This window comes from Rissa tridactyla, chromosome 13 (genome assembly GCF_028500815.1).
Source record: "Rissa tridactyla isolate bRisTri1 chromosome 13, bRisTri1.patW.cur.20221130, whole genome shotgun sequence".
NCBI classification, from domain to species: domain Eukaryota; kingdom Metazoa; phylum Chordata; class Aves; order Charadriiformes; family Laridae; genus Rissa; species Rissa tridactyla.
This window is the reverse complement of record NC_071478.1, coordinates 15448129-15463366: the sequence shown is the minus strand read 5'-3', so window position 1 is coordinate 15463366 and position 15238 is coordinate 15448129. Positions and strand designations below refer to the sequence as shown.

Here is a 15238-nt window from a genome sequence, read left to right as displayed (position 1 = left end):
CCGTGCGCTGCGCTAATGGCACTTCCCACTGCGCATGCGCCCTGCCCCAACCACCTCCGCCGGACCTGCGCCTGCTGGTGGCGTGCTGACGTCACTTCCGGCGCGCGTGCGCAGCGCCTGGCGTGCGGCCGCCATTTCGTCGGTGGCGGTGACGGCCTTCTCCGGCCCTCGCTCGGCTCGGCTCGGCGGCGGCAGCAGCGGCGGCAGCGGCGGGGAAGCGCTCCCCGCCCGTACCCAGGGAGCACCATGCCGGCCGGACCCGTGCAAGCCATGCCTCCGGCGCAGCCAGCGCCCCCCGCGGAGAGCAAACCGGTGCGGGCCGCGCTGAGGGGGGGAGGCCGCGCTGGGGGGGCGGGGAAGCAGGGCTCACTGGGGCTATTTCGGTCTCTGCCTTCTTACGCTTCCCTCCCTGGTTCTCTTTGCTCTCGGACGTATTCCCCTCTGTAGGAGCCTCTTCCCGAAGTGGGAATATCGCTCCAGCATAGCTGGAGCTGCTGCTCTGACCGCACCTTCAGCTTCACACACTTACGGGTGTAGGAAGCTGGTCTGATTGACAGTCTTGGGTGATTTTGTGTAGCTGGCACAATTAGGAGGAAAACCGTGGTTCTCTCCAAAAAATCCCAATGACTCTTATGCACAGAAGTTCAGAAGGCAACTCAGGACCACGGTTAAATAAAAACATCTCTCAAGCATGGTGTTGCCTTATCCTTCAGTTCATCGAGATGATGTTGTTCAGAGGGAGTGGGAATGAGAACTAAAAATATTTATGATGCTCCTCAACACACTTTATTAAGATTGGATTTGACTCGAGAATGTTTTCTGCCTTGGAGCCCCCATGGATTTTGCAGAGCTAGTAGCGGTGCTGGTATTTTCAAATTTTCCTGACTGTCCCTGTTAAGATTATAAACGTTTCCTGTAGACCGGTTCTCTTTTGAATAGCTTTTCTTTTCAAAGTTACGTGGTGAGGAAAGAGGAGCGACATCTTTAGTGTCATGCAAAGAGCAGCTTCTGGGCTGACTGGAAGACAGAGCCATCTGCAGGGAGGGTTCCGGGACTTTAGTTTGGATCCTCTTATAATATCAGTGAGAAAAATGCCCTGCAGAGCTTTTCTCTACAAAACAGCTTTTGATGCAACCGCAGTGGGATTAAACGCTATGTTTTATTCAATGTGGAATTCCATTCAGATTCTCCCTTCTTGCAGTCCCACAGGCCTCGAGGAACGTTCATAACTTCCCAGCCTGTTGCGCAATGTAGAGTTATTTCTAGATGTGTTGTTACAGCCATTCCCCTATGCTGCCTCTTGGCTCGGTGTTTATAAACCTACTCGGACTCAAGGCCGAGATAGTAAAAATGCCGGGAGGACTTGTTTTGGTTCCCATGGAGGGACCTTCCTCGTTGCCTTGCTGTGCCCACCCCTGCAGCGAGTGCCCTTGACAAGGCGACAAACATTGTCTCCCACCCTGAGAAGCCATGGAATTCGTTTGTGGGACGGGTGATTCAGATTGTTAAACCAGATCTTTGTGTCAGGAAAAATTCAGTGAATTGCGAGCTGAGGAGGAGGGTAGACGGTCCTGTGTGCCATTTGGATTGCTGTTCGGAATACTTAGTTCTTACATGGCATTCATTAAGCACAGAATTGCACAACAATTTGTTAAGGTGTGTTAGGACTGTTACTCCCAACGTAGATGAGGAAGTTGAGAGAGAAGCGAGATGAATTTTCCTATTCAACCACCTGAAAATAAACCTCGTCTGGGTTTGCATCCTGCCAGGCTGTTTTTCACCCCCTGATGCTGGTGTACAGTATGTTACTCAATATTATTTGAAGTTCCTTCTCTTTTTTTCAGCTTTGATTTGGGCTGTTTGAATTTAGTATCTTGACTGATTGCAAACACCACAATGAAAGATGTCTTCCTGCGCCACCACCTCTTCACCTTTCGAATAGTTGCTATAGTTGTGAGGCAGCAGTACAGAGGACTGTATATATGTGTATATATTTATTTTTATTACAGCCAGAAGAGGAACCAAAAGAGGAAGCGGCACCAGCCAAGCCAGTGGTAGGAATTATTTATCCTCCTCCGGAGGTCAGGAATATTGTGGACAAGACTGCCAGCTTCGTAGCCAGGTAAATGACACTGGTGTCGTCTCATGTTTCTGGGCATTTTCACACTTCTTGTCTGCAGTGCTGATATCTATGCAGCTCCAGAAACTGAAGCAGGTCACAGCGCGTGACTTTACATGCAGGATTTTCAGGATTGAGTCTATACCAGTGAGACTGTGCAAAAGAAATCATGGTATTCTACTTCAGAGGTGTAAGACACACTTTGCTAGAAAAACTGTGGTAGTAAGTAAAATAAAGTCCTTGGCAAAACGTAAAGCGTGTACTGCAATAACCAGGTGACAGTTCCTGTTGTGAATGATCTGAAGGGGTAACAAAATTCCAGGTAGAAAGGGAGCCTTGTTAGAGGTGCTCCATCGAGTGATGAAGCTAAGAGGAGTCATGTCTGTGTTTTAGTCTGTAGGCACGTGGTAGGTGATGAACTTCCCAGTGCAAGGGTGCTGGCTTGCTTGTTAGGCCCTGAGGGTAAATCCCATCCCTGTTTGTGCACAGCTTGGTGAGCCACACCAGCGGCTGGGATGTGTGTTCCTCCAAGCCTCCGACCTCTCTCTCTCCCCCTTGCCAGCCAGATGGAGAGAAGTGCGTTCCTCCAGAGAGCAGTCTGAGCCTCTCTTAGCATAGATGAGCTGCCCGTGATGTGTATGGGATTTTTTTCCCCTCTTGACTGTAGCAGATTGATTAGCGTGAGTACAAATGTCAAATTTAGGGCAGGAGTCTAAAAGTTGAATAAATTTTACTCATTTGGACTTCCTCCATTTTCCTAATGTCATCATTCTGCAAGTGTAAGCTGCTAGTGCTGCATAGGCCATCTTTCTCTGTCGTTTTTTTAATGCTTAAGTATTTCTGGCTGTCTTATCTCTACGTGAGGTCTCAGGGGACCAAATCCTCGTCTTCCTGCAGCGTACAAGTAGCACAGAAGGTAAATACCCCTCTGCTGGCCGTGCAAATTCTTCACCTTCATGGCATCCAGATAGGCTGAACGCTATGTGCTTTCACCTCACTGAAACAGGGATGGTTGTTGCTGTGAGTTTAAGACAATTGCTAAATGCTGGTCTAGTCAAAGACACTTATTGTGTAACTGATCTCTAAAACGCTGCCAAGGAGCATTGGCTTCCTTTGAGGATAAGGAAGGGGCTGTGTTTATCCTTTGGCATTGTAAAGACCTCCTTTTGGAAGAGGTGGAGTGTCCAAACAAGACTTGGAGGCATCCAGAGAATACGATGAGAAACATCCTACGGCAGCTTTAAGTTTCTCAAACTACCCTGAAATAAATGGTTGTGCACTTTGCGTGAGAGGAATGGATGTTACCTGAGCTAAAATTTAGGGCTCTCTTAAATGCTCGGTGTGGTCAATCCCAGCGCAGGCTGATGGTTGCCTGTTTTTTTCCCTATATAAACTTTCTGGAAAAAAGCTTAAAAGCTTGTTAATAGAGCAAATAAAATTGGGCTAGTAAGTAACTTGTAAGCTTCATCCAATAAGTTGTCTAATCCAGCGAATCATCTTGTGTTTGCATGTAGCCAAATGAAATTGTGAAATGCTTGTGAGCGTGAGTTTTTAACTGTCTTAAATACTCACTGGGAAGCGTTACAGACTAAATTAGGACAAATGCCTTTAACTTGTCTGGGTACAGCTGGCTGCTGCCTTGGGTGTGAGTTACTTAGAGAGAGGTAAACTCCTTCCACGTGGGAGAGAAAATTTTCTTCTGAGGAGCTGATGCATCAACACATATTACTGTGAAATAAACAGACATTTACACTTGACTTGATGCCTCGTCATCTAAAGAATTTATCTTTTCCTTCCCCAGAAATGGTCCAGAATTTGAAGCTCGAATTCGTCAGAATGAAATAAATAACCCTAAGTTCAATTTCTTGAATCCCAACGATCCTTACCATGCGTACTACCGGCACAAAGTCAGCGAGTTCAAAGAGGGTAAAGCACAGGAGCCCTCGGCTGCTATTCCCAAGGTCATGCAACAGCAGCAAAGTGCTCAGCAGCAGCTTCCGCAGAAGGTAAGTGTTCCTTTTCCCTCTGCTCGAAAACTTGGCTTCTAACTGGTTGTGTCACATCCTGATGTTAAGCAGGAGGTCTGAAAGACAAGGCAAATGAAGGAGTTACACGTTTGCAAAAAAGGCAGCACTGAGAGGCTTGGAGTTTAGCATCTGGGACTTTGTTTTGATGCAGATGTGCATCCCTCAGTTGCTGGTAACTCAAAAGTTGTGTGTGGAAGAGTCAATATATTGTTCTATTTGATCTGGTTCAATTACATTTAATTGTGCATTGACTGATATGGTGCTTATGCTAGTGATGGCTCGGACCGTATCAGCTTAGGGCTCTAAAGATTGCTGCAAGCCTTTAGAATCCCTTGGAGTTCAGTTTGGGCTTGTTGCATGCACTGTTTTGTAGAAACACTTCCGTTTTTTCTGCCGGAAGGATCAACTTCCCCTTAAAATGTGGAGTACAAAATGTTGCTAATCTTGTTTAGTTGTGCCTTATATACATACTGGATGGAAAAAGGGCACTGACTGAATTGGAGTCTTTTACATGCTTTGCACGGCCAACGGTCGTGCTGTGCGGTATTGACTATCCTGGAGGATTATACCAAAGTCCTGATAGATTCCAGTTTTGTTAGCTGTTGGAGCAACAATTTTTTTTATAGTAGGCCTAAATACAGATGTCCAGATATACCCTGTGGTATTATTTTTTTCTCATCCTCGCAGCTGCCAAAATATCTAGACTGATGCTGTTTTCCCGCAGCAGCTGAAGGAAAAATGGACTCTCCCAAGTGTTTGGTAACAATTTCTTTTTTTGGTCACTGAGCCATCTCCGTTCTGCTCCACAGGTGCAGGCCCAGGTGATCCAGGAGACAGTGGTTCCAAAAGAGCCACCTCCGGAGTTTGAGTTCATTGCGGATCCTCCCTCAATCTCGGCCTTTGACTTGGATGTGGTGAAGCTCACGGCGCAGTTCGTGGCTCGGAACGGGCGGCAGTTCTTGACTCAGCTGATGCAGAAAGAGCAGAGGAACTACCAGTTTGACTTCCTTCGCCCCCAGCACAGTCTCTTCAACTACTTCACTAAGCTGGTTGAGCAGTACACGAAGGTACTTTACGTCTCAAGTATTGATTTTTTGAAGACAACTGAAACCCTGCAAAACTGCCAGACTAGAAATACGCGCAGGTCCAGGAGTCCGTCCTTTAAATCTCCCTCTTTAAGTAAAGCGGATATCTCATACATTGTTGGCAATGTGCAGCACTGAACTCTGTGGGCTGTTACTTAAATGTACCAGGCAGTATTGTAATACAAGCAAAAGTTGTGGGGTTTTTTTTTAAATACGGAGGGTAGTTGGAAGGCGAAGAGTGAATATTTTTAAAACGCAAGTATGAGCAATAAGTGATAAGGGTTGCAATAGAATAAATGGATCGTAGCCCCTGGGGTCTGCTGATATTTTTATCAGTGTGGAAAGAGAACAATTGCTTTTAAGAGGTCTTTGGCAAAAAAAAGTGTCACCAACTCTCATGCGAAATGTGTTTCAGATCTTGATCCCACCGAAAGGCTTGCTCCTCAAACTCAAGAAAGAGGCCGAAAATCCCAAGGAAGTCCTAGATCAGGTATTACATGAAAAACTTGCAAAATTGCCGAAGCATTTCAGTTATGTTTTGAATTTTTTCTCTTTACGTGTTTCTGACTTGCTGACAGCAAATACCAGTATACAGAGAATAAAATGGATGTGTCCCCTGGAGTAACTTGAATACAGGGTACCCACGCTTGCCTTTAAACCACCAGCTGGTGTTTATATTGGGACAGTTTGCTTGTGGCAGCGGAGAGGCGTAGATACCGCACAATACGCTTTCCAAGCGCTTTGCAAAGTAGAGTGTTTCCCTCTCAGACAACTTTTCTGTGACATCTCAGTCACTTACAGTCCTTCCGGGATGTTCTTTATCACTTTGACTCCTGGTTGTCACAAAGACTGCCTTTGCTATGGAAAGGTGACGTTACGCATTACAAGGCTCTAAAAAGTGTCCGTGAATTCTTTGCTGGCTGTGAATCTTCAGAGTTGTGACATACGCGGATGGCTTGGTCTTGGCTCAAGAAGTCTGCAGGTCCAGCTTTAGAGCACCAGTTTACAAAGCCGGTGCAGTACATTACTCAACGTTACTTCGTTTTGAAGTAGTAAAGTCAATCAGTTTGTAAATGAAATACAAATATTTCTTTGTCATGCCAGGCCTCTGAAGTAGATCTTGTGTAACTGCCCTGAAAGGGCTGGTAGGGTGAACTTCCAGACGCTGTAGAGATGGCTCTGGTGTGTTTCTTGACTGACATTTGGTGCTTGCTTCATGTCTGCTTGTGCAGGTGTATTACAGAGTGGAGTGGGCAAAGTTCCAGGAGCGAGAGAGAAAGAAGGAAGAGGAGGAGAAGGAAAAGGAGCGTGTTGCTTACGCCCAGATTGATTGGCATGACTTTGTGGTCGTGGAAACAGTTGACTTTCAGCCCAATGAGCAAGGTACTGAAGTTAAGCCTTGTAACCTCTATGAAACTCTGTTCCCTTTGAGTAGAGACTGTGTCCTCAAATGCCATTTTTGACAGACCCTGGGTTTTACAGCTGCATATCCTTCAAAGATGAAGGAGAAAGCCTCCCAGTGACAGTGTGCAGGGCTGCTTTTTTTCTGGAGTTAGTAATGTTCTCCTTGCACAAAGTCCGTGACTGCACTAGCGTCCACATTTCCACTTCTGCCAGAGCAGCAGAACTTGTCCCACTTTCTAGTGGTGCTTTCATCCATAACTACCTTCATCTTCAGGTGTCATGCTGGTGTTGGTCTGTATAGATTCCATCCATTCCCTTTTATATACCTTGGCTCCCAGAGATTTTGATGCCGCTGCTTTGTAAAGAAACTGCTTTTCAGTCAAGAAACTGATATTTCTGTTTGTGCACTGAACAACAAAATGGGATAGAGAAACAGAAGCTCTCTTTTCTGCGTTGCAGGGAATTTCCCTCCTCCTACCACTCCAGAAGAGTTGGGAGCTCGAATCCTGATCCAGGAGCGTTACGAGAAGTTTGGGGAGAGTGAGGAGGTAGAGATGGAGGTGGAGTCAGACGAGGAAGATGAAAAGCAAGAGAAGACAGATGAGCCCCCAGCCCAGCTGGATCAAGACACACAAGTGCAGGATATGGATGAGGTAATAAGCCAATACAATCAGCGTTGCTTTTGTCCCATAAAGTTTGTGTGGTTTGTGATGCTCTTCATTTTCACTGTAAGAAGTTCGTCAGTTGCTTGAGGAAATGAGATTTCCTTCTGATGGAATTTCAAAACAACCTCTTTCTTCTGGAATATGGTATTTTTAGTGTTCTCCATGACGATACAATTTCCAAGAGAGAAATCCAGGAATTTTGTCACCTAATGGTGTGGATTTTATATTCCTCTGATCAAGCCTTTTGGACTTTCCTCTGCACAGAGTCATGAACGCTGTAAAAGATGACTCATTTTAGACTCTTCCTCTACCCGCTGTATGTAAGCTATTTTTCTGATAACGAGGAACAAGAGCATGGTTAACCGTAAGCCCCTGCTTGCGGTGCTGTGGTAATGTGGAAGCTGAGGAGTACTTGCTTCCTCTTCTGGGTCCGCTGAATTTCTGAATCGTAATCATCCAGAGGAACCACTGTATTACACATGTCCAGAGGCAAAGTAGCTCTGTTGCTTTGAAGCTGCGTAATCAGTTCTTCCAGCGCTGCATAGGACTTTTATGCCTTTCTCAAATCTTACGTGTGGGTATTTGACTACAGGAATTTGGCTATGATTATTGTATTATTTAATATCTTTTTTTAATAAGGGCTCAGATGATGAAGATGAAGGTCAGAAGGTTCCTCCTCCTCCAGAAACCCCAATGCCACCACCTCTTCCTCCCACACCAGATCAGGTCATTGTGCGGAAAGATTACGATCCCAAAGGTAAATCAAGCTGGTGAAGAAAATCTTTATTTCTTCCTGAATAATCACTAAGAGCATTTGTTTCTAGGCTGCATCCTCTGGTGTGTTTTTAACAAGTGTGGTTTTGTTTTTCTAGCCTCAAAACCATTACCACCCGCCCCAGCTCCAGATGAGTATCTTGTTTCCCCCATCACTGGAGAGAAAATTCCTGCCAGTAAAATGCAAGAACACATGCGAATTGGTCTCCTGGATCCTCGATGGCTGGAGCAGCGTGATCGATCCATCCGTGAAAAGCAGAGTGATGATGAGGTCTATGCCCCAGGTCAGCTCGCGTGTCCGACATAGCTTGGAAAACCCAGTTGCTAGATGAGTTCTGTGAACTCCTGCATGCCCCCTCGCTCCCCCAGGTCGCACCGATAAGGACCATCTTAAATGTAGTTTTCTGTACGATGTCCTTAGTGTGCCGATTGTGTGGATACTCTTGTCATTAGTACATTGAAGCCTTTCTAGAAAGTTAAAGAGCTTTATCTGCTGCTGACCAGCCATCAGTTGCAGTCTCTTTTTAGAAAGAGCAGCACTCGGCCATTAGGTATAATACAGTTTAAAAGATCGTTAACAGGGGCTTCATCATGTTTGACTTTCGATTATATCACTTGAGATGAGAATTTCTCTTTTTGCTTGCAGGTTTGGATATCGAAAGCAGCTTGAAGCAGCTGGCAGAGCGCCGTACTGATATCTTTGGTGTAGAAGAAACTGCCATTGGTAAAAAGATTGGTGAAGAAGAAATCCAGAAACCAGAGGAAAAGGTAGAGTGGAAGCTGTGGTTGTTTGTTTTTTTTTGTTTTGTTTTGTTTTTTATTAACAGGTTCCTGTGGTATTATGAATGCTCAGAGAGATGGGAGTCTTTTGAACTCTCTTCTAGCTGTCAAGCTGCTCTCTTGATTTAGTTGCAGCTCGCATTGCATTCTGGACAGGCCGCCGTTATTCTGATTTATTTTATCCTGTCAGGTGACCTGGGATGGCCACTCAGGCAGCATGGCCCGCACACAACAGGCTGCTCAGGCCAATATTACTCTCCAAGAGCAAATTGAAGCTATCCATAAGGCCAAGGGACTGGTGCCAGAAGATGACAGCAAGGAGAAGATCGGTCCCAGCAAACCCAATGAAATGCCCCAACCACCCCCTCCTTCCTCGGCATCAAATCCCCCAGCAAGCGCTCAGCCTATCACATCCGTGCCTCGTCCACCCACAGTGAGTGTTTGGGCTTCCAAAAGCAAATTACTGTGGCTGTAGTTAATAAGAAGGGAGCCCTGACGAAGGTCAAGGGTTATAGCAGCAGGGCGCTGGCCTAGAAGCAGATTTTGCATGAAGTTCATGGTTTTGAGAGTCATTTGGAAACATCAGAGGAACTCTATTGAACCTGCCGTTAAAAAGGGAAAATAAGATAAGTGGAGTTTTTTATCCTTAGAGATATCAAAAAGACTTGGTCAGCTGGGCAGAGGAGGAACCTGGGCAGTGAGATCTTGGAGGAAGATACGGCTGACAAAGGAATGGGTGGGGGCCTTTTATTAGGTGTAAAAACGCGTGATGCAGAGCAAAAGTAGCTGCAGGTAAGAAACGTTCACAGGTGACTCACCCACCGCCCAGTGTTCCTGCCCCGGGGGTTCTGCTGCCTGGCTCTGAAATAACCTTTTTAAAGATTGCTAAATGCCTGGCGCTCTGATAGCCCAGTGGGGAGGGAAGGAAGAGCCCTTTAATCTGTTAATGAGGCTTCTGTGCCTGTCTACAGGCAGCTTGGGCTGGCCATACGGTGGGCTCGCCAAGGTTCCCGGTGAGTCTTTGGCCAGCAGAAGTCCGTGGTGTCTTTCCCTGGTTATTTTAATGAGGATTGGGAGCAGCGCCGAGCATTGCCCCATGTACCTGCTGAGAAAAACTATCTTCTCTCTCCAGATGCCCCCTCCCGTTCGCGCCGCTGTTGTTTCTGCAGTTCCAGTCATGCCTCGTCCCCCGATGACTTCCGTGGTCCGTTTGCCTCCGGGATCCGTCATAGCCACCCCCATGCCACCAATTATCCATACCCCGCGCATCAATGTGGTCCCCATGCCGCCCTCTGCTCCCCCCATCATGAGCCCCCGCCCGCCTCCCATGATAGTACCGACAGGTCAGTAACTTCACTGTTTCTTGTTAATTGTCAGCTAATTCCTATATAATGTGCGCTTGAGCTTTGATTCTCTTTTCCTTCTGTGCCTCTGATAACGGTGTGTGATTGGGATTGCAGACCCTAAGTCCCATCGTTAAGAATTTTGGGGTGTTTGATACGGCTTAGAGTAGTGCTGTAAGTAGTGCTTTTGCGCTCGAGACTCCTGCAGTGTGAAATACAGAGAATTCTGTCTCACCCATGTTACATCACCCCGGGAGCCTGCCCAGGTGAAGATTAAGAATCCACGCTGCTTTCCAAGAGGAACCAGAGCAAAGAGGAACTGCCAGCGCCTCACTGGGTGTTACAGCTTGTTACAGAAGTTGCTGTTGTGGGAGGAAAAACTGTTGTCTGGCCCCTTTTTTCATAGCGGCTTCATAGCATTTGGTGCTTCTAAGTTGAAAAGCACGATGTGAAAAACAATTCTTCCTTTTCTTTTTCTCTTTTTAAATCGAGGGGCTGGCACCGCCACATGCCAAACTGAGAGCGCTTTCTTTTTTTGCAAGATCTGCAGGAAGCTCTTGTGCCGCTTGTTGTCTTTTCCTGGACTGTTTCCCAATATGAAAGCCGTCCTAACGTTTGAAGTTTGCATGTTGCTGTTGGTTGTGTTAACTTCCTCCATGCATTGTGGCGTTTATTTTCAGCCTTTACTGGTCTGCTGAAAGAGTTTTTGTGTAAGGGAGTGTCTGCTGTATACTCGGTGCGTGACTGCAGGTTGTGTTGTGTCTCCCCATCCCGTTTCAGCGTTTGTTCCTGCGCCTCCCGTGGCTCCGGTTCCTTCCCCAGCACCCATGCCTCCTGTTCACCCCCCGCCACCCATGGAGGATGAGCCGGTCTCAAAGAAACTGAAGAGCGAAGACAGCCTGATTCCGGAGGAGGAGTTTCTGCGCAGGAACAAGGTACCCGTGGGGGCTGGCCGCTTGTTGAGAAGCGCCAGGGTCCTGACGCCGTTGGGCTGTCAGGCCTCCTCTGCCCGGTAATGCCGGCTCGCTGCCCAAAGGGGAGCTGATGGGCAGGAGAACTTTGCAAGGGGGTCACTCTCTCAGATGACTCAGACTCTTCCTACTCTCATTCCTGAGCTAACTGAACTGCTTTGTGTTTTACTGGGAAGAGCAATGCAGCGCTACACACTAGACTCGTAGTGAGGTAGGTTTGTAGTAATGTAAAGAAGAACTAATGCTGCTAATAAGCTTTTAAGCAGAGGACCGCTAAGCTGCAGAGGCAAGGAGATTTAATGTATCAGTGTCAGCGTGGTGGTGTGGTGATGTGGTATGTTCCGTAACAACCTGTGTACTAAGTGTTAGACTGAATTCCTTCCGGAGGAGTGCCGTCGTCGTGGGTTGAGTTTTCAGTCCTTTAAGAAGGCTATGCGGTTTTCCTGGACATCCGCGCAGAGCTGTCTCCCGTCTAATGCTTCCTACGCTCATTCTGTAGTACTGTGAGTGCGTGTGGTGCTTGGTGAACGGCACGCAGAAGGAGGGACTAATGAGAGAAAGCCAGCTAAATGTTTTGTTTTGGTAGCGGTGAAGTAACTTTCTCAGCGTTGAGGCAAATACATCTCGGTGTGTTCACTGAGAAGTTGAGATACGTGGCTTGTTTTGGAAATAGATAATTTGTCTGCCGCAGTGTGTTTATAAATAATTTGTCTCCACTCTCTTATCGTAGTCCTGAGTCTCCTTGCCTGTAAGAGACGTTATCTTTGTTTCCTCTAGGGTCCGGTCACGGTCAAAGTCCAAGTTCCCAACATGCAGGACAAGACGGAATGGAAGCTGAACGGCCAAGTGTTGGTGTTCACCCTGCCACTCTCAGACCAGGCACGTAGCTTATTAACCTGCCCGCTACCCCTTCTTGTTTTGCTGCCGAGTTCCTTTGCTTTGCGAATAACAGTTTACCTGCGTGGCAGGAGCTGTAAAACTCTGCATGTCCCCCACGCTGCGGCCTCTTGCCCGGCGGGGTTGGGTGGCTGGGGGAGCAGTGCTGCCCATCCCTACAGCAGAGGGAAAAAAAACCCTGAGCGAGCTCTTTGGTTCTCCCTAGGTGTCTGTTATAAAGGTTAAGATCCACGAGGCCACGGGGATGCCAGCTGGGAAACAGAAGCTGCAGTACGAGGTGGGTATAAGCCCTTCAGATCCTTTTTGTTGCTTCAGTGCTTTCTCACACCCAAACTGCCGTTTTCCAAGGAGAAGTTGTGAGGTACCTGCTGAGATACTGGGAGGAGCAGGGGGAATGTTTTTCCTGTCTGTAGGGCACACTTGGGTACAGAACTGCACGCCGTTACAGCAGGGCAGGCCTTTAATAGGCGGCATCAGTGGATCTTCACATTGTTGCTGCTGCAGATGAGTCCTCTAAGCTTGACGCCTTTCTCTGAAATCAGACTATTATTTTACGAGCGGGTTTTGACATCTAAACGCAGCAGTGTGCTCCTGCTGATGTGTTTATGTGTGCTCTGGAAGGTGGGTACCTTGAATCCCTGGCAGCTCTGAAAAGACTTGCTTCAAAACACAGAACGGAAGAGATTTCTCACACTCTCTCTCTCTCTCTCTCTCTTCCTCGCGAGACCGGAGCTGTCAGAAAGGCACCGTTCCTTTTTAATAACTTGTTTCCAGTCATGCATGTGCACAGGCACAACCTGCTGCCTAAGCAGTGGACTTTGCGCGCTTACCTCCTCGGAGTTCTTCTGTGGGCAGATAATGTGTTAACCCTTAGCGAGAAAGGAAGCTTAACTGATTATTATTTTTTTTTTTTTAAGGGAAAAAAAATTACCCAGCTCCTCCAGTGCCCACCTTCTGGGACGCGGGGATCTCTCCGGGGTTTTTCAATGCCAGCAGCATTCTGTTGCTCCCCTGTTCTGCGAGCAGGGCCAGAAGGGCTCCGTCTGATGGGGTCTGTGGGAAGGGAGCATTCAGATTTCTGCTCTGACTGTCGGGTTTTTTAATTTTTCCCCTCCCCTCAGGGCATCTTCATCAAGGACTCGAACTCCCTGGCTTATTACAACATGACAAGCGGCTCCCTGATTCACCTGGCGCTCAAAGAAAGAGGAGGCAGAAAGAAGTAGGAGCCAGGGAGCCCCCAGGCACGACGTGGCTGCGTTGCCGCTTGTGTGACCCCAACCCTTCGAATCCTCCAACCATTTTAGGGGCTACTGCCACTGCCTGCCAGCTCCGGTTTGATGAGGGAGACTCCGCACCCCGTGTTTGGGTGGCTGGTGGGAGCGGGGCGGGGGGAAGTTGGTAGAGCCCTGCAGTGTGTAAATGTAGTGTGCTAGTACGTAACCGCAGCAGCCTGTTAGCGATCGATGCTTTGCTCGAGTGCTGGCTCTCTCTCCAGCTCCCTCGGGAAGCGACACCGAGGTCGTGCCCAGTTTAGTCTAGAGCCATCTTTGAGGGATTTACACTGACCAAGAACATCGTCTGGCTACAGCGCTTGCTGCTTCATTTAACCTTTTTCTAATTGAAAACTTCTCCCTTCTCAACATGCTGATTAAGCCCTTTGCTCTTTCTCCGTCCCTGGTCTATCCGCAAGAGCCTCTTCGCGCTGACCCTGACGTGGAAATTTGTCCTCCCCCGGCATGAGCGTTACGCGGCTGTTCCCTGCGATAAAGGAGATGTGGGTCTCTGCGCTGAACAGCTTCGTGCTGCTTCTGTACAGCCTGAGATTTGTTAAATAAACACGCAGCTCCGTGCGGGATTCTGTCTGCCGCGGCTCCCCTTCCTTGCGTTTTAGTGTTGTTGTTTTGGGTTTTTTTGTTTTGTTTTGTTTTTTTTTTTTTAGATGGAGATGTACGTGGTTTCAGAGCACTCGGATGGGTGGCAGGGAGATACAGCGGGGTTTTGTGATTAAGCCCTTTACTGTAGGAAATCCTTTTCTTTTCTAGGAAAGGCTGCAAGAAAAGGGTTTTGTTAAAATTTCCCTAGTGCTGTGCAGTTATTCCTGAAGATAAAGCATTTATGTATGAATGTTTACGGCGGGGGCAGGGGGGGAGAAAGACTACTTTGAATTCGGTGAGAGTTTTATTGGGAAAAACGTGTTTTGCACTGTATATCGCGCGGCTGGCTTCTCCTGGTTCTGGAGAGCGTATGGGTCGGGAAATCAGATTATTCCTGCGTTGTGGTTTGATGGAAACGTAACACAGAGCAGAGCCAGGCGCCAGAGAGCGATTTAGGCGCTGAGGAAGAGGCGGGTGTCCGTGATTTGGGTCTCTGCTCTGCTCTTTTGGGGCAACCCAAAGCCCTGGGTTTATTAATACCATTTATTTATTTTTTTTTTTTTTTAGCGGTGGTCAGGCATTACAGGAACATCCTGTTTACGGAGAGAGGGATGGAGCGGGAGGGAAGAGCAGGCCTCCTCCTGCCTCCCTTGTGGCGGAGGGAGCCTTGCTGCTGCAGTGAAGGTGGCTGGCGCTGGCCCAGCCCAGGTGGCCAGCAGTGACCAGCTGCTGCCTCTGCCAGATGCACACGTGTCCCTCAAAGGCAGCCCGCTCCCGTCCTTGCTGTGGCGTGGGCAGGGGGTTTGGGACCCGCAGGAAGGTACGATAACGACGCTTCCCTTTTGCTTTTAAAAACTAGAGGATTGGTACAACGGGATCTCGCTGGAGATGTCCCTGCTCCTGGCTGGCAGGGGGGTGGCACTAGGTGACCTTTAACGGTCCCTTCCCACCCAAACCCGTCTGTGATTCTACAGCCTTGGAGAAAACAAAACCGGGCAGCGAGTGGTGGTTTCCAGAGCCGATTTTTAAAGAAAAAAAAACAAACTCTGAAATAGAGAAGTCCTGTTTTTGCATCCGGGGCTGGGCTGGGCTTAAGGTCAGCCAGCTGTTCTCCTCCAGCTGTGCTCAGTGGGGGGAGCAACCCCTGCACCGGTCCCACCAGTGTCCCTTCAATCCCTGGCCGAGCCCTGGGTGCCGTTTCCAGCCGGGCAGGGCTGAGGTTCGGGCATTCCCCCAGGAAACCCCTCTAGAAACAGCCTGTGGGGAGGAGCCTCGCCAGCCCCTTTCCATCTAAATATC

The 15238-nt window shown here is 48.0% G+C and overlaps 1 protein-coding gene across 1 annotated transcript; it reads left to right on the top strand.

The window, feature by feature from the left end:
* The first annotated feature begins 105 nt into the window (after positions 1 to 105).
* SF3A1 (splicing factor 3a subunit 1) lies at positions 106 to 13920 on the top strand. Its single transcript, XM_054219718.1, has 16 exons — positions 106 to 312; positions 2010 to 2122; positions 3921 to 4125; positions 4956 to 5213; positions 5647 to 5721; positions 6464 to 6614; positions 7095 to 7288; positions 7940 to 8057; positions 8173 to 8358; positions 8721 to 8842; positions 9045 to 9287; positions 9987 to 10197; positions 10978 to 11132; positions 11946 to 12047; positions 12271 to 12342; positions 13187 to 13920. The coding sequence occupies exons 1-16, from the start codon at positions 247 to 249 to the stop codon at positions 13286 to 13288; spliced, it is 2373 nt and encodes a 790-aa protein (XP_054075693.1). The 5' UTR covers positions 106 to 246; the 3' UTR covers positions 13289 to 13920.
* Positions 13921 to 15238: the final 1318 nt, after the last annotated feature.